The 18,727-nt window shown below is 38.9% G+C and overlaps 1 protein-coding gene across 5 annotated transcripts in view; it reads right to left on the bottom strand.

Annotated features, from left to right (window-relative positions):
- Nucleotides 1-18,727, bottom strand: part of LOC126326781 (tectonin beta-propeller repeat-containing protein 2) — a 203,987-nt gene that overhangs the window by 99,842 nt on the left and 85,418 nt on the right. For all 5 annotated transcript variants that reach the window (XM_049995790.1, XM_049995789.1, XM_049995791.1 and 2 more), the window contains 3 exons: nucleotides 3,756-4,024; nucleotides 2,531-2,786; nucleotides 47-1,446 (listed from right to left, as the gene is read on the bottom strand). In XM_049995790.1, the coding sequence (XP_049851747.1) occupies nucleotides 47-1,446; nucleotides 2,531-2,786; nucleotides 3,756-4,024 (1,925 nt within the window). The remainder of the gene's footprint in view (nucleotides 1-46; nucleotides 1,447-2,530; nucleotides 2,787-3,755; nucleotides 4,025-18,727) is intronic.

The following is an 18,727-nucleotide window of genomic DNA, read 5'->3' as shown; positions in this document are numbered from 1 at the left end:
TCATGTAACACTGAAAAATTTCATTATCAAGACAGCTACCACTAACCTGCCACCATGAAGGTTTTGGTTCAGTGAAGTCATCTGAAAATAGTATTGTATTTTTTGAGTCTATGAGCCAACCAGTCTCATGGCACCCAAGAGCTATGTCTACAACATTATGTACTTCAACTTTATTCCATTTTCTTCCCTCAGGGGTTTTCTCACTAATATGAGATCTCCAGAGAACTTCTCCTGTTGTGGTAAGAATCCATACTCTCTCTCTGAAGCAACATATACGAGTTGCCATGTATACACAAGGAACCTGCTCTGGTGTACTGAAAGGCCTTTCTCTTGTTACATATTTATGGATGTACACTCTGCCATCAAGAGAGACGGTCCATGCTGCTGACTCACACACAGCTATACACTGCACGTCTTTAGCAGCTTCTAACCACTGAGTACCAAAGGGACCTTTACAAGATGGCTGTTTGAGAGCATAAGCTGTATTTTTGTACAGTTTCCACACCAAGTCTCCATTCTGTGACATGACAACCTGTCTAGCTTTATTATCAAGCTTCTGCCACTTCAATCCCAAACGGCTAAAATTGCTGAAGAATACAAAATCTCTTGAATCAATACAACAAACATAATGAGAACAGACAGACAGTGAGGTGATGGGGCAGGGAGTTTTGAACTGAACCCACTTGTCCCCACGTTCAATTGGTGATATTTCAGTTACTACAGTATCACTTTGTTGACCAGGTGAATAAGTATCCAGTGAAGTGTGGACACTAGGTGGTGCACTGCTGCCCGAAGGTGGTCCATAACTGAGTACACTATTGTAAGATGAAAGTTTCTCATCAGAAACTTCTACTGAATTTGAATATTCACAGTCTTTAGTGGAATTACTAGTATAATCTGTAGGGCACTTATAATCTGCAATCACATCATGGCAAGCATCTTCTTGTGGCTTAGGACTTTCTAAATCCTTGCTTGAGTTTTCATTTGTCACACACTCAGAAAGCTCACCATTTGTTACAGGACCTTCTGGATCAGCTGAAGCATCTTTGTATAAAGTATCTAAGTTAAGAAATTTTGCAAGACGCTTTTCTTTATCTGCAACATCTCGTTCTATTGAACCGGGACTTCTCAAGTCAGGCTTAATGTGAGGTATTATGCAGTCTTTCTCTTCTGAACTATGGCTTAAAGTGATTTCTCCAAGTTTCCTGCTACTGTCAGAGATCAAACCATTTACATTCACAACTTCTGTCTTTTCACTTACAACACAATCACTGAGTCTCACAAGAGTATCTTCCGAGGAACTAGGGTCAATACACCTGGTTGGTGTACTGGCGCAGTCAGTACTGCCACTAACTTGTTCGCTGCTACCAGCCTCTTCACTGTCAGAGTTAACTGAACGGATGCTGTTAGTACTTGTGCTCATAGAGTCAGATCCAGATTCCAGTCCTAAAATGAAAGTGTTGATTATAAATTATGCACCCTATAACTTTGTGTAATTGTATAAAAAATAAAAACACTGAAAACTATCAGTTTTAATGAATCATAAATTTAAGATAACAGAATGATTTCATTAATTATCAAATTAAGCTAGAAATTATACTATAATCAGATAGCTAAGAAAACAATGGAGAAAAACTATGCAGAAGAACTTTTCCACTAACAAGAAAGCCATTTGGTGTTCATAAATGCAAACAAGACATTTCTGTAACAACAAATGAACTGTATTTGAAAAATAAATTGTTCAGTGGAAGGTGGTGTACTGCTAGGAAAGGTTGTATTTTTAGTTATCAATACATGTATTATAATTAAATGCAGTAATGACAATGACAAGAGTACTACCAATGTGTGTGTCTCTGTAGACAGTTGCCACACTCCATCTGTTTTCCTGTATGGGCTTTTGTTGGCTTCCAATCCACAGAAACCAAAACACTTTAGACTGCAATGAATATATGAACACTGCCACTGACAACATAAGCAGCAAAATGTAGCATTTTTGTGTAGGTCCCTCTTCAACCTGCTATAAACTGACGGTTGCCTATATATGTTACACACTATCAAGGTTACTACTATATGGTCACATGCCTTGAATCAGCATAGGAGACAAGTAACAACTACGATGATTTGTGGTGCTACTGGATACAACATGGAGCCTTGATTTCATATATTGGTGGTAATCTGAATCACACACATTCCATCAGAGAGGTTGCAGCACCCAGAGTGCAACCTCTCCTTCATGCATTTTCACATGCCATATTTCATCTGGACATGTCTGCCAGCTTGTGGCAGAGAAAGTGCAAAAGTTTTTCACATGTATCATTCTTGGTAATTCTTGCTCTTTTCAATTTTTGCAAACATCTGTGTACATAGTAATGAAATCTGGCAGGTAAGTAGGTGTGTGTGTGTGTGTGTGTGTGTGTGTGTGTGTGTGTGTGAGAGAGAGAGAGAGAGAGAGAGAGAGAGAGAGAGAGAGAGAGAGAGAGAGAGAGAACATTACATGAAATCGACATAAATTAAAAGAACAGAAAGTGACCTGAAAGGTGTTTATTTTTGGCCACTTTTCTTGATTTGTTCTTTCCATGTTTTGGTTTGAAAAGGATGTCTTCAAACTGTTGTTCCCCAATTTTCTCAAGTATCTCAGCTCTTGAGCTGTCTAACGAAACATTTGATCCTCTGTGATTGTTCAGACTTCCTCTCTGAGCCCTGTTAAAATATTCCTTGTAAATTTTGTTCTCGTCAATTTTTGAACTTTCTGAATGTAAAGGTTTTCTCTCCACATTAAGTTCCACCTGAAAAATAAAAGGCTCGGAATAACAGCTGAAATATGACAGTTTTTTGCAATTCAAACCACAAGCCACAAGATGTCAAATATGTTGTGAGAAAAAAAACTCTCTGCTCCCATCTTCTGCAGACTAACACTGATTTAACTGCACTGGCGTGCTGCTAAATCCTTCATCTGAACTATTTCTAACTTAAAACATAACAGGAAGTTTCTGTATTGTATAAAATTTTCTCTTAATGTAAAACGAAGTTGCTAATAGTTGCAATAATGAACTTTAACTCTGCAACAGAGTGTGCACTGATCTGAAACCTCCTGGTAGCAAAAACTGTCTCGGACTGGGCTCAGTTTGAGTTCCTGTCCAGCACACAGTTTTAACCTGTCAGAAAGTTTCAAAGTTGCTAATAATTAACCCAATTTCATCACAAGTGTGTAGCTAAGATTTCAGATCAATATCATAGTGAGACATATAATACCATGTTATTAGTATTAATACTTGTCGTGTTCATGTAACCAACCATGGTGTATTTGTGAAGTAATTCAGATGGAAAAACGGCATTACAAAATATAGCCACAAATTTTAAGCCATATGGATTGCAGGCCTACTTCATAATCCATAGATTCCATGCCAGGATTGCCAAATAAAATGAGTTTTGATTAGTCTGGCTGCTTCAGATATTTTTACTCAATGCCTTATTTGTCCATAGGCAGTGAAAGTGGAAATTTTTATAGCTTTCAGATCACTGTCTAAGTTATATGTGCATGTTGGTATGGGATTAGTGACACATTCTGAACTGCTTATGTCTGTAAGATTCACAGTATGCCAAGACAAATAAGGTTTAGAACCATGCACACTTCCGCAGCTGAACTTGTTAGCAGAGTTGATTTATTATGAGTTAGATAACATGCTCTATGCATTATACTAATGGACTAACCAAAAATTTTCCTTGTTAACTTTCAGCTCGAAGTATGTTCTTACCAAGTCATCAGCTGGCATAGCAATGATGGGAGGAAGTTCCATGGCCTCGTCTGCTGTAATAATAGGGTTAATGTCTTCATGCTCAATGGGCTCATTACTTCCATCAAATCTGTTGAATAATCCAAATTTATTGAATGGTATAGCCGGAACAATTGTGCTTCCTTTGAATTTTGAAGTGAATCCACGCAATGTCAGTGTTACAGTGTTGTCTGTCAGTGATACAGGTATAGACATAAATGTGGGATCCTGCTGATTTTCCTGTCTGTATCCTATCACACAAAGAAAACATATAAAATTTACAAAATTTTCAGCATAAATAGGACTTTACATATTATACAAATACCCAACAATCACATCTACACCAGAAGAAACTACAAAACATAAACATGATAATACATGTAAAATAAGAATTAAGAGACACACACATTCAGATGAACAGCAGTAAACCTTGCTGCCATAAGAACAGAAAAAAACACATTTCATGTTATAAATGAAAATTTTGTAACTCCAGAAGCCACTGATATACAAGAAATAGTGCTTAGAATCAATGGGGTGAAGAGATTGACACAATATGCAAATGTAAAACTTTAAATCAGCATTGAAAGTAATGTAACAGTGATCATACATTTTTATCAACTGACTGAATTTGTTCAAATTACGCGTACAGTTTGAGTAACTCTTGTTGTATTTAGATGGTACTTTTTTTCACATAAATAGTTAATTGAAACAGGTTTTTTGGGTCCTCAGCAAAGGAAGGGTACAAGCAATTAGACATCCACCGAATGACACAGGTTGTGTAAGGAGAGAACACTGACAAGATTAATATTTACAGGTGTTTGAAGAAGATTAAAAATGGGGAAACCACCATTAAAGACAAACAGTGCAGTAGTAAACTCAAACCGTGACCACTGACATGAATTATCAGAAGGTGAATTAGTTGGTTCATATGACTCAATGATAGCATAACACATTGTTTTTGATGGAATCTATGTTGATGGTGAACTGCTGTTTAAAATAATAAGACAGAGAGAATGAAATTGTTTCACACTGTGAAAGGTCATAATGCAGTTCATCCTTTCTATCACCGTATGAATATCAAAATGGCAGATATTGAGATAAGTGACAGCATAAAAGGAAATCAACTAAAATCGCCCAGCAATGGAAGCTGCCTGGACATGATGAGATAGCTGTAAGATTATGTGAAATAACTTGCTCCTCTTCTTGTAGGATTTTATCATAAGATGCTGGAGCAATGAAGGGTACCATGCAATTGGTAAAAACCACAAGTCAATCCCATTTTTAAGAAACGAAAATAAATGTCCTTTATAGAAATCTATGTGGGTTCTGCAAAGAGTGAGCTTATGAAATTCAGCTTGCTCTTTCTAGCCATGAGATCCAGAGCACCTTCGAGAACAAGATCCAGAGCACCTTCGAGAACAGCATCCCCAGTGATACGGTTTTTCTTGACTTTCAGAAAGCATCAACACAATCAGTTACTTAGTGAACAAAATATGAGTGTACATACTATTTGTGACTGGACTCAGGACTTCCTAGCAGATGGAACTCAGTATGGGGCACTTTTTTCTTTTCTTTTTTTCCGAGTTTTTAATTATTTTCAAGTTTTATTCAAACAGCAATGTTCTTTTTGACACCCAATTTTCCTTACTAGTGTCCTCTGTTGTCAACATGTCATGAATTCAATACTTCATTTTTTATGAACAGTACAGCTATACCTTGAAGAGATGAAGTTCTAGACACTTCAGTTATACAGCTAGCAGCAGCTACTCTGAAATATTTCAGTTTGCCATCAAATCACGAATTAAGTTTCTGTTAATTACCCTCTTTACTTGAAAGCAATTCCAGAAATTTTTGTAAAACCATACCTCAAGCTGGTCCATTTGGTACATCATTTGTCCATTTCTCACACAACATTTGGCTATGAAAATTTGAACAAAAACCATTGTGTAAAACACACACACACACACACACACACACACACACACACACACACACACACACACACACACCTACCTACCTACCCAATATACTCATCCATCCCTACACAAACACTGCTCCCAACACCTTACCTCATGGTTCATATCCCTGTAATAGACCTAGATGCAAGACCTGTCCCGTACATCCTCCCACCACCACCTACTCCATTCTAGTCACAAACATCACCTATCCTATCAAAGACAGGGCTACCTGTGATACCAGTCATGTGAGCTGCATTCTATGTGGGCATGACAACCTACAAGCTGTTTGTCCACTTTACTGTCTGCCACTCCTACTCCTCCCCACCCCAACCTCCTCCTTACCCCAGACCCAGTCACCACTCCCATCATGCACTGGTGCTGCTGCTCACAGTGTGGCTAAAGTTGTGCCTGAGACTGCGGTCGTGTGTGAGTTGCATTTGCGCGTGTGCATGCGCGCCCTTTTGTGTGTGTGTGTGTGTGTGTGTGTGTGTGTGTGTGTGTGTGTGTGTGTGTGTGTGTGTGTGTGTGTGGAGGGGGGAAGCCTTACTGGCTGAAAGCTTTATTTGTGACAGTCTTTTTGTTGTGCCTATCTGCGACTCAGTATCTCCGTTATATGGTGAGTAGCGTAATATTGTTACATTCCATCCTGGATTTTCCATTGTTGATTATAGTGTGTGTAGTTTTTGCTCCACCCAAAACACATGACTAAAAAGAGCAAAGTGAAGCAATACTCATGTTGTTCAACATAAGGTGAATATGCTGGAAGTGTAGTAATAGTGTTTAGCAGCTACAGTACTTTTGGTTCAAGTGTGGCTGTTAAGCAACTGATTTTCATCCATAATTATACATGGGCTTTGTGAAAAGTAATGCACAATGGATATGCAGAAATGGCTAGAGGACAAACATAAGGATTTTGAAGCATATTTCGAAAGGGGAAAGATCGATGCCACCTGCAGTAAAATTGAGGAGGGCTTTGAAGAGGAGAGAAGAGAAGCAGTTATCTGAATATCGAGACCTCAAATGGAAAACCAGTACTAAGCAAAGAAGGGAAAGGTGGAAGGAGTATATAGAGGGACTGTACAAAGGAGATGAACTTGAAGGCAATATTATATAAAGGGAAGAAGACTTAGATGGTATGGGAGATATGACACAGAGAATAATTAGACAAAGCACTGAAAGGCCTAAGTTGAAACAAGGACAAGGCTCCTGAAGTAGATGACATTCTGTCAGAGCTACTGATATCCTTGGTATAGCCAGTCAAGACAAAACTATCCCATCTGGTGTGCAAGAGGTATGAGACAGGTGAAAACCCTCAAACTTCATGAAGAATTTAGTGATTCTGCTTCCACAGAAAGAAGGTGCTGACAGATATGGATGTGAATATTACCGAACTACAGTTGAATAAGTCATAATTGTAGATACTAACACAAATTCTTTATGTAAGAATGGAAAAACTGGTAAAACTTGACTTCTGGGAAGATCAGTTTGGATTCTAGAGGAATGTAGGAACACATGAGGCAGTACTGGCCGTATGACTTTTCCTAGAGGATCGATTAAGGAAAGGCAAACTTATGTTTATAGCATTTGTAGACTTAGGAAAAGCTTTTGACAATGATGACAGGAATTCAGTTGTTGGATATCTCAAGATAACAGGGAGAGGTACAGAGCATAAAGATATTTACAGCTTTTGCAGTAACTAGTTGGCTGTTATGAGTCAGTGGGCATGAAAGGGAAGCAGTGGTTGAGAAGGGAGTGACACAGGGTTGCAGCTTATCCCCAGTGTCATTGAATCTGTACATTGAGCAAGCTTGAAAGGAAACAAAACAAAAAAATTAAAAAAATAAAAATGAAGTTATGTTCATGGTGAAGAAATAACTACTTTGAAGTTTGACGATGACACTGTAATTCTGTCAGAGAGGGGAAAGGACTTGGAAGAGCAGTTGAACAGAATGGATAGGTCTTAAAAGGAGGATTAAGATAAACACCTACAAAAGCAAAACAAGAGTAATTGATGTAGCTGAATTAAATAAGGTGATGTGGAGGGAATTAGATTAGGAAATGAGACACACAAAGTAGTAGATGAGTTTTGTTATTTCGGCAGCAAAATAACTGATGATGGCCAAAGTAGAGAAGATATAAAATGTAGACTGGAAATGTCAAGAAGAGCATTTTTGAAGAAGAGAAATTTGCTAACATCGAAAATGGATTTACTTGTTAGGAAGTCTTTTCTGAAAGAATTTGTGTGAAGTGTAGTCTTGTATGGAACTGAAACATGAAATTCTGATCAGTTTAGACAAGAAGATAGACGCTTTTGAAATGTGGCAATACAGAACAATGCTGAATATTAGATGGGTAGATCGTATAACTAATGAGGCGAATCAGGAGGTACTGAATTGAATTGGGAGACAAGAAATCTGACCAAAAGAAGGGACAATTGATAGGACACATTCTAAGACATCGATGGATCATCAACCCTGGTATTGGAGGGATGGATGTGTGTGTTTGGGGGGGGGGGGGGGGAGTAAAAATCAGAGGAAGACCAAGAGATGAATACAATAAACAAGTTCAGAAGGGTGTACGTTGCAGTAATTATTTGGAGATGAAGAGACTTGCACCGGATAGAGTAGCTTGGAGAGCTACATTAAACCAATCTTCAGACTGAAGGCCAAGACCACCACCACCTCCAACATATGGTGCCTGAATATTCTTGAAACTTAATGCTCTAGGAATTTTAACAGTAAATTTCTCTTTGGGACACATTACCTTTCTTGTAGAATATGCCACAGGAATTAATTTTTGAACAGTTTAGTTTAACATTCTTGTGCTTACTAAATAGACATGCGACAAAATGCTCAACTGTCCATTGGAAGGACCCCCCCTCTCCCCCAATATCTCTCTCTTCCATGAAACCAACCTGGTGAGATTCTCAGGCTGATGGGCAACACTCAAGAGTTGGTCAGCAGAGTATTTTGTAAGCCACTTCTCTATGTATGAATTACAATTTTTAAGGTTTTTCCAGTGAATCTCAGTCTGGCATCTGCTTTTCCTACTGTTTGTTTTATGTGGTGGTTCCAATTTAGATCACTCCAGACAGATATTGTTGAGTATTTTAGAGCTTTTACTGTTTGCAGTGATTTGTTGTTGGCAGTAGTGTAATTAAACAGTAATTGACCTCTTTGCATTTTTATTCACGGTATGTTAGATTTATTTATGACGAGACGAAGCAGTCCATCACTGCACCAATCACTGATCCTCTGGTGTTCTTCCTTTATTTCAATAGTCTCCTGTTGTTGTAAACTTTCTACAGACATCAACATTTTCCAAGAACAGATTTACAGAACTTCCAATGTAATCCAAAAGATCATATGTTGCAAACAGCAATGGCCTCATAACAGTCCATTGTCCATTGTAGTACTCCTAAAGTTACTTTTAAATGTCTTGTTTTGCCCCATCTAGCTGAAGACATACATGACAGCCCAAAATAATAAAACATAGCTTGTTTTAAAAAGTAATCATGGCTGGTTGCATTCTCCTTCAAGAATTGCTAATAACTCACAGGCTTTCATTTCAGGTGCTTTGGCTGATGTTTGTGTAACGATTTTTCTGATATTTTACCTGCATGAGTACCTGGCATTGTCAAAGATTCACCCTTTCATTGCTGGTAGCACACTAGTGTCAAGCCTGAGGCCAGAGGTTATATGTATTTGCTGCACTAATATTGAGGGCCTTTCCCTAATCGTTATCACCGTGGTTCATTGTTCCCCACAATGGTAATTTGCTACAGCACAGGAATTCAGGATCCTTTTATCTTGAGACTTTCTGCTATCTTAACACTACAGTCATGCTTATGACGTTCAAAGACATCCCTGAACAAACAGGTGTAATAGCACTTCTCCACAGATAGAACCTGCCTGTCAGCAAATTTTATTCTGTGGTCGGCCAATCTGAGACAATTTCCTATTATTCCAGATGTACCCATGTAAGTGGACAAGGATAGCCAGAACTCTTTATCTTTGAAAATTATCATTCAGTCTGTGATAGAACCCGTCTAGGTTAGTTATGAACTGTTGCAGGAGATTGTGTCAAAATTTTACTTGAAATTCCTGTGTGGAAGCAGAACAGTTTTCATGGTTTACATAGTTCTGCTCCATCTGCACATAATATTTTTCCTCAATATATCTCTTCAGAGTTTGTTTAGTCATTCAGGAGTACAAAAATTGCACACTGAACAATCTCCATTTTTTTATCACAAATTTTTCCTTGATTTAATGGAAAACTGATTTCCTTACACTAGAAAGAGAAAAACTAAAACTGAGCACAAAGAGTTCAGTCAAGCCATAAAGGTAAGTAATAAGTTTTTTCTGTATCCTAATGAGATGATTCACGTGCGCCCGCGTTCGACCGGAAGCCTCGCCAGCAGCTAAGTCCCGTTCAAGGTCACCCGCCTAGCGAGCAACCAAGAGCAGCACTGCCACCAAAACAAAAAGTGAATACATTTTTTGATAAAAAAAAAGACGGAAATAAGGAACAGAGATAAGGAAAGGACAGAACACACTTTATTGTCTATAATACAACATACAGTCACCATTGATCTTTATTTTACAATTGCCATTGCCAACTTTAGACCACAAAAACAGGTACTCATCAGCATCTAACTTCTTCTTCCTTCTAGTAGACAATACAAATGGCATGCTTAGAACAAGAGTACCATAAGGCTGTTTAGCCAATAGTCCTGTAGTCTCAACAGTACTCCACGTCTTCCAAGCTAAAATGTTAGCATCTGGAAATGCTTCGAGGCAATGGTTCCTTGGAGGTCCAAATTTTTTCGTGGACTCCATCTGAATTTTACTTGTGATGTAAAAGCAGTGTTTGGAGGTAGTACATGGCTGACACTGGCTGTTGTAGGGGGCAACCAAGGTGATGAGTACCTGTTTTTGTGGGCTAAAGTCGGTAATGGCAATTGTAAAATAAAGATCAACGGTCACTTCCGGTCACAGCAGTTGGGACTGATAAGGCGCGCTGCGAGTGTGTGGCGACCGGAAGTTGTGGTGCGATAAGCTGTGCTGGGGTCCAGCTGCACCACAGCACGGAGCGTCATTCACTCTGCGAACGTCGAGTAGCTCTGTGTGTCTCGCTGGGCGTTGGCTTGCTACGTTCACTTGTGTTAACGTGCCACAGCAATGCCTCTGCGACATGGTTACTGTCGTCGCTGGCGGCGCAGTGTACCTGTGTATCACAGTTTGAAGGCAAATGATATTGACTTGGCTGGGCAGTTTAATAAACAGCAATTGATTGGAGTTCCAAATGTTTTTCGTGGACTCCATCTGAATTTCACTTGTGATGTACAAGCAGTGTTTGGAGGTAGTACATGGCTGACACTGGCTGTTGTATGGGGCAACCAAGCAGATTATGGTGGCCTTGAAGCATTTTCAGATGCGAACATTTTAGCTTGGAAGACGTGGAGTATTGCTGAGACTACAGGACTGTTGGCCTTATGGTACTCTTGTTCCAAGCACGCCATTTGTATTGTCTACTAGAAGGAAGAAGAAGTTAAATGCTGATGAGTACCTTTTTTGTGGGCTAAAGTCGGCAATGGCAATTGTAAAATAAAGATCAACGATGACTGAATGTTGTATTATAGACAATAAAGTATGTTCTGTCCTTTCCTTATCTCTGTTCCTTATCTCCCTCCCTTTTTTTTTATCTAAAAATGTATTCACTGACACTAATAGAATCTTGGTGAAGTTCATACTAGTAGGTATAATTTTTATTTTTGTTTTGATTGTCAATTATAGCATCCCAAAATCTGTGAGAAGGAAACAAATATTAATTTTGCTCACAAACTGGATGCTAGTCTTATACGAGTTATGATCTGCCAAAAGATATCACTGCTTGGCTGTGGTCACTTTTTTTTCTGTCTAAGAATTATTGGTAGTGGAACCCAGGGTTGGAAAGAAGGCATACAGGTGGACTGATGTGACAACTCGTAAATTGTTATAGTAGCACGTATCATAAGAATACAAACATTCAGTTTAAACAAGTTTTAAAAACCTTATTTTAATAAAAGAGGCGAATATTGTACATATTTAGTTTGGCAATTTTAAGTAGATGGACGATGATGAAAAGTCACACAAAAATATAGCAAAACTTAGAAAATACAAATTCAGAAAATGACATTATAATTTGAACTTTCAAAATAGATTGGAAATTAATATCAACTTGTAAAATTTGGCAGTTATGAAATTTCCACAGCAACCTACAAATAAAGTTATATTTTAAAGGCAGCACACAAGTGGAATCATATTTAAGATTTTCACAGTTTTTAGCCTGAATAAAATGCCTGCAAATGCTGGATGAAATCAACTGCCTATTAGGAACCAATTTGTAAGAGAGAACTTTGATATCCTTCATTTAATATGTTTATCTACAACCTAAGAGAACATGACTAAGACTATTCTACTGCAGCAGATTTACAGAGAAAGTCACCTTAAGTTTAACAGCAAAGGGACAACTAGATTTTAAGAAGTATAAAAATTTCAAAACAATTAAACAACTACATCAGAACACAGTTTTCTTCAAACAATAGAATAATGGGGTGTGTCAAGCTTTTTGTTGTTCTGTATGGGATGGGTTAACTTCAGTTAAAAAGTTATGAACACCTTTATAACAGCAGTCAGAAGAGATTGGTTTGCACAAAACAGTTTAAAAGGTTTTTGTTAATTTAACTGAGAACATACTTTCACTCAAGCTTTGCTATATTTGTGAATCTGATGGTTTCTGATTGACTGGCTGATCGGGCCGAGTGAGTAAGGATCAAATGATGAGGTCCTCAGTCCCTCAAGATAACAGTCATGCATTCGGAAGCAGGAAGCAGAGATGTCGACTGAGAACGAGTCTAATCAGGAGATTCATAATAATAAAAGCGAGAAGACTAAAAATTTTATGGATGTCTTCTGTGCCATCAATAATAAAAGCAAGGTAAAGAAAATAGGGAAACCAACAGATGGGCGTCCCTGGGGCTCTGCATGCGACAGGGAACATCCCACTCACACCTGTCCCACCCCTGGTCACTAGTCAAGAACACCCACTACTCAACAAAGTGCAACACATAGAATAGAAAATTGGGTACAGCAGAAAGAAGACAAATAAAATCTAATAATGATTAAAACAGGGTAAAATGTACGCCAATATTAGTGGCAATAAGTCCAGAAGTCCATGCTTGGCATAGAGGGCCAAAAGGAGGGGGCATTCCACCAAGATATGCACTCCACAACCACAATGTGGGGGGAGGGGGGGGGGGGTTGAGGGGGGGGGTCGCTGAGTGTGGCATGTAGTAAGCCAACATGTGCCCGTAGTAATTATTCCATTTATTGGATTATTATGCAACGATAGTCCATCGCCATGAAAGTATAGTGATTTCTCACTTATCAGTTTACTTTGTGTTGCTGTATGATGTTAGTATATTGTGCAGGGTTTTTTAGTCAACAGTTTTGTGGTGCAACATTAATTAAGAGTGCAATAATGAAACCAAAAACAAGTCTTATTGGGAACTACTTCATTGAGATTAATGATTTGATTGCCAAATGCAAAACCCGTGACAAAGTATATTCATGAAAAGGAAGCACGACCATCGCATTGAAGAGTCATCTTAAATCATTACATGTCAAGAAATTTGCAGAGTTTGAGAAGTTAGATGAAACTATCAAACTTTCAGTGAAGGTGAAAAAACAAGAAGTTAGTCAATATTTGTGTAATAATGTAGTCAGTACTAATAATACAGTTCGATTATTATGTGTGAGCTCTGTCCACTGCTGGTGCAAAGCTCCTTAATCCGAATGATTCACAACAAAGTAACATTTTAAAACGCTGACCTCTACCTTAGTTGTTCTGGTCGAGTCATGTTGGTACAAGTTGTTAGATAATGTGCCTTTACTCACTGCTGCCACACTTTAAAGATATAAGCATATAACAGTCTGTGGTACAGAATGAATACACCACTGTAGTTTGCGAGTATATGTTGGCAGAACTGCATGAAATTTAAACTGGTTTTACGTCCCTGCACTCGTTCCACCTGGGGTGAGGACTTCAAAAAGTTATTGCACTCAATATAAAATTGTTTCTAAGAATTTTATCTTCCATTTATCTATAGAAGAGTGATGGTACCCATGTAACTGTTTATAATTTGAACCAATATCAATCACATTGCATTTACTCCATAGAATGTTAATTTATTTATTGCATTTTATTCTCGAAATTATATATCAGGCGTCAGTAACTTCTTCACCATCATCAGTTCTAAAATAAACGCTAATGACAGTAAACAACTTAGCGAAACCTACTATACAATATGAAGAATAAAATCCTACATTTATAAATGAATTCCCAAGTGAGAAACTGTAGTTTTTACAATTGTTGTTTTAGCTGGGCATGCTCTACTTAGCCACTAAGCATTTTATTTTTGTATTACTTTTTACGTATTTAATTTCTTGAGGTATTTTACTATTTTTACTGTGTCATCGTCATAGTTTATTTTACATCAGCCAAATATGCTGAAGAACAACTTACATTGCAGCAAAGTCTGCAAGTAAATGATAATTGGGATTTCTCACACCTAAAATCTCAACAAATTTATCGTGTAATCACTGAAATGATTGCCCTCAAAAACTTATTTTATTTTGTCGAGGGTACCGACTGCTTTTCCAAATAATAAGCTGAAAGGTTGTGATATTTTTACTTTGTATTTGCGTGATAACTTGCACAGTAAGCTGGCAAGAAAAATAAAAATTTATTTGAAAAATGTCTTTCACAAATGACATATGGTCTGACCTACATTCTGGAACTTCATTACTTAGTTTGCTTCTCACAGTATTTCTAAGGATTTTCACAAGATATCTATAATTTTGAAATGTGGAGTCATTACTGGGCATCAAACAGGTTTTCAAAAATGAGACATAAATCACCAAGCAGTGCACTGTATTGTTGGTGATCATCATGGATGTAAAATGATTAAAACATTGCAGTTTTCTGGCTTTGATGCTGTGAATTGTGCAATAGATCAGACACAACTTTGTTTTCAAGTTGCTGTGAAATCACAGGAGTGGCTCCTACAACTTACTGCTAAACTGAAAAATCCAAGCACGATGATGACCACTGAAGACTGGATAAATGTTCAAAAATTTGTAGAAGCAATGAAACCATTCAAAGAAATTACCAGAAACTTAAGTAGTTCTCAAGCGAGCATTCTGTCAGTCATACTGCTAATTCAAGTTCTTGTGGCCACTTTACAGCAAGAAGAAACAAAACCTGATACTTCAGGATAACTCCAAAATTTTACAAGAAAGTTATGTGATAAAGTGAATTCAAGCATGAGATTTGGAGAACTCACGAAAAATGATAAGTACACAACTGCGTATGTACTTAGATCCACAATACAAGTCAAATTTTCAGTGGCATCATCACAGAGCTAGTTGAGAACCAAATACTTAATTTGATGGTGATGAAAGCCAGAGATCCAAACTCATCTCAAGACGACTGGGTACCTAATAGTTCTAAAAGGTGCAGCCTTCAACAAGTTGTTAATCACACATTAGAATTCATGTTAAATATGAATGCAGATAAGCAATACCTGGCTATACGTAAGGAAAATGACAATCATCTTTTGATGCTACAATCAAACCTACTGGAGTACATAAAGGAAAACAAGACTTCTTCTAAAAGATGATCAGCTAATGTAATGAAAATCAAATGGACATAACTACCACTGTCTATTGCCACTATCTCACTAATATTTCTCAGCTCCTCCCAGTAGCGTAGTCAGTGAACAATTATTCTCTGGAGCTGGTGTGATATATGAAGAACATTGAAAAAGGTTGCAAGGTAAAAAGTGTCAGAATTACTTTTTGTTAAATATAATCTAACACTGATAAATTTTGAGTATTAGAATAACAACAAAATAGTGTTTTATAAAGGCTTGTTGATTTTTTCTTAATATGTACACTTCTGCTAAAACTGTCTTTTGATATCTGTTTCCATTTCTGCTTCTGTTATCACACTTCTGTCGAAAACCAGTTGTAGGGGGTAAGTAAAGTGTGATGACATCAAGAAGTATTGTACACCATATTCAGGTCACAAAAGACTGCAATAATATGTTGGCATTTACAAGCTTTTGGATTGCTGCTTTCAACCTAAACAGATGGTCGGTTATCGATTGTTCCTCCCAAAAACCAAAATGATAGGGGGACAAAAGGCACTGAGATTCGAGAACCAAACATAATCTGTGGGCAACCATCCTTTCAAGAAGCTTATGGAGTATATTGGTCAGGCTAATCAGCCGGTAGCTGCTTAGAGATGTTGGGTTCTTGCCTGGCTTAGAATAGGAGTGACTATGCTATCTCACCATTGCAAGGAGAAGGCACCTTGGAGCCAAGTACAACTGAAGACCCTGAGGGGATGTTGCCTTTGGGGAACATTCAGATGTTGCATCTTCTGACTGTGAACTAAATCAAAGCCTGCATCTCTACTGTGGGATGAAGCAAAGCCTGAATTAGTTCCCAATCAGTGGAGGTTTCTTTATAAGATTCAGCCTGGCCGGGAGAGAAATATAGGGGGACATCTTCATCTTAAAGATTCTGCAATAGAAAGCTAGCTCACTCAGAGGGCCATAGACACGAGTTCACAGATAGATGCCGTGTTTCTCGATTTCCGCAAGGCGTTCGATACAGTTCCCCACAGTCGTTTAATGAACAAAGTAAGATCATATGGACTATCAGACCAATTGTGTGATTGGATTGAAGAGTTTCTAGATAACAGAATGCAGCATGTCATTCGCAATGGAGAGAAGTCATCCGAAGTAAGAGTGATTTCAGGTGTGCCGCAGGGGAGTGTCATAGGACCGTTGCTATTCACAATATACATAAATGACCTTGTGGATGACATCGGAAGTTCACTGAGGTTTTTTGCAGCTGATGCTGTGGTGTATGGAGAGGTTGTAACAATGGAAAATTGTACTGAAATGCAGGAGGACCTGCAACGAACAGACGCATGGTGCAGGGAATAGCAATTGAATCTCAATGTAGGCAAGTGTAATGTACTGCGAATACATAGAAAGATAGTTCCCTTATCATTTAGCTACAAAATAGCAGGTCAGCAACTGGAAGCAGTTAATTCCATAATTTATTTGGGAGTACCCATTAGCAGTGATTTAAAATGGAATGATCATATAAAGTTGATTGTCGGTAAGCCAGACTGAGATTCATTGAAAGAATGCTAAGGAAATGCAATCCGAAAACAAAGGAAGTAGGTTACAGAACACTTGTTCGCCCACTGCTTGAATACTGCTCAGCAGTGTGGGATCCGTACCCGATAGGGTTGATAGAAGAGATAGAGAAGATCCAACGGAGAGCAGCGCGCTTCGTTACAGGGTCATTTAGTAATCGCAAAAGCGTTATGGAGATGATAGATAAACTCCAGTGGAAGACTCTGCAGGAGAGACGCTCAGTAGCTCGGTACAGGGTTTTGTTGAAGTTTCGAGAACATACCTTCACCGAGGAGTCAAGCAGTATATTGCTCCCTCCTACGTATATCTCGCGAAGAGACCATGAGGATAAAATCAGAGAGATTAGAGCCCACACAGAAGCATACCGACAATCCTTCTTTCCATGAACAATATGCGAGGTGGCTTGCGGAGTATGGATGTAGATGTAGATGTAGCTGGATAGGAAAAGGACACTGATGTTGTCACAAAGTGGGTTGCAAGGAGTTCTGCAAACACTGATGAATCACCATGTAAAATGAGACCTGGAACAGTTGTTGAACTTTAGCAGTCCATGAGACACAGAGCTTGGTCCACACTTGAGATGAAGATGCATATGTACCCAGGGAAGAGACACAGCACTGTCAGGGTTCCTTCTTACTGCTTTTGATTAGACAGCAAGTCTTAGTACGAAGCTGCTTGAAAGTGATAAGATTGGTCTGTAAAGGATGTCATTTGAACCATTGCAGGGCTCATTAGCAATCCTGAATAGCTTTTGCAATGTCTTCAGTCCACTATGATACCAGCTGATTTTGGGGGTGTGGGGGGGGGGGGGGGGGGGGAGAGAGAGAATTGTAGAAACGGGAATAGCAGTTCCAATGGTGTGGATGTTCGCATCTGAGACAACTTGCACAATGTCATCAATTCAACCTGGCAGCGAGGCAGCAAATGTGAGAGCAGAAGCATACAAAGTCCAGTTGGGTCTGTGGTAGTATGGCCTACCTAGCGATGGCAAGGAAATGACAGGATCAGCATAAAGTGGTCAGTGTAACTAAGGTCATCATATAGTGACCAATGCAGCAAAGCCACAAGATTAGGAGAAAATATAATTAAATTGATAGTAGAGAAGGTGACATGGGCAGCACTGAAATGGCTAGGAGAACTATTACTGAGGAGGCACAAATCATGGTCTGTGAGAATTTGGTCAATTAGATGGCCCCTACCGAACAAAGTGGTACTCCCCCACAAGGGGTGGTGCGCACTGAAGTCCCCAAGTAAGGGGGAAAGTGTCGCAGGTTTTTGGATTTATGTGGTCAGTTCAACATGAGTGACCTGCACAGAGATACATAAATGTTGCAAATGGTAATTGCCAAGATTGTTTGCACCTGTACAGCTATTGCCTCCAATGAGGTATGAAGCGGAATCCATTCACCGATAACATTTGTACAAACCACAGTACAGATATCTCCAGATGTCATCTCAGGACCAGCACACAGTTCCGACAGAATGCACAAAACCCATGGTACTGTGTCCAGACAAAGCGCCTGCAACTATCGCTTCCCGTGAAGCAGATTGGTACAGCGGGCCCCGGACCGAGTAAGGGTCAGCCTGGCCGGTCGTCCCAGAAACACAGACGCTTCCCAGAGACCACCAGGAGACGTCCAGAGCACCGCAAGAGGTCGCTACAGCCGCGGACCTCTTTCCTTCCGCTCGACACATGACTACAAATAGCGCCAGCCATATCC

This window comes from Schistocerca gregaria, chromosome 2 (assembly GCF_023897955.1).
Source record: "Schistocerca gregaria isolate iqSchGreg1 chromosome 2, iqSchGreg1.2, whole genome shotgun sequence".
NCBI classification, from domain to species: domain Eukaryota; kingdom Metazoa; phylum Arthropoda; class Insecta; order Orthoptera; family Acrididae; genus Schistocerca; species Schistocerca gregaria.
The sequence above is the reverse complement of the archived record's forward strand: the minus strand, read 5'-3'. Positions and strand labels throughout refer to the sequence as shown.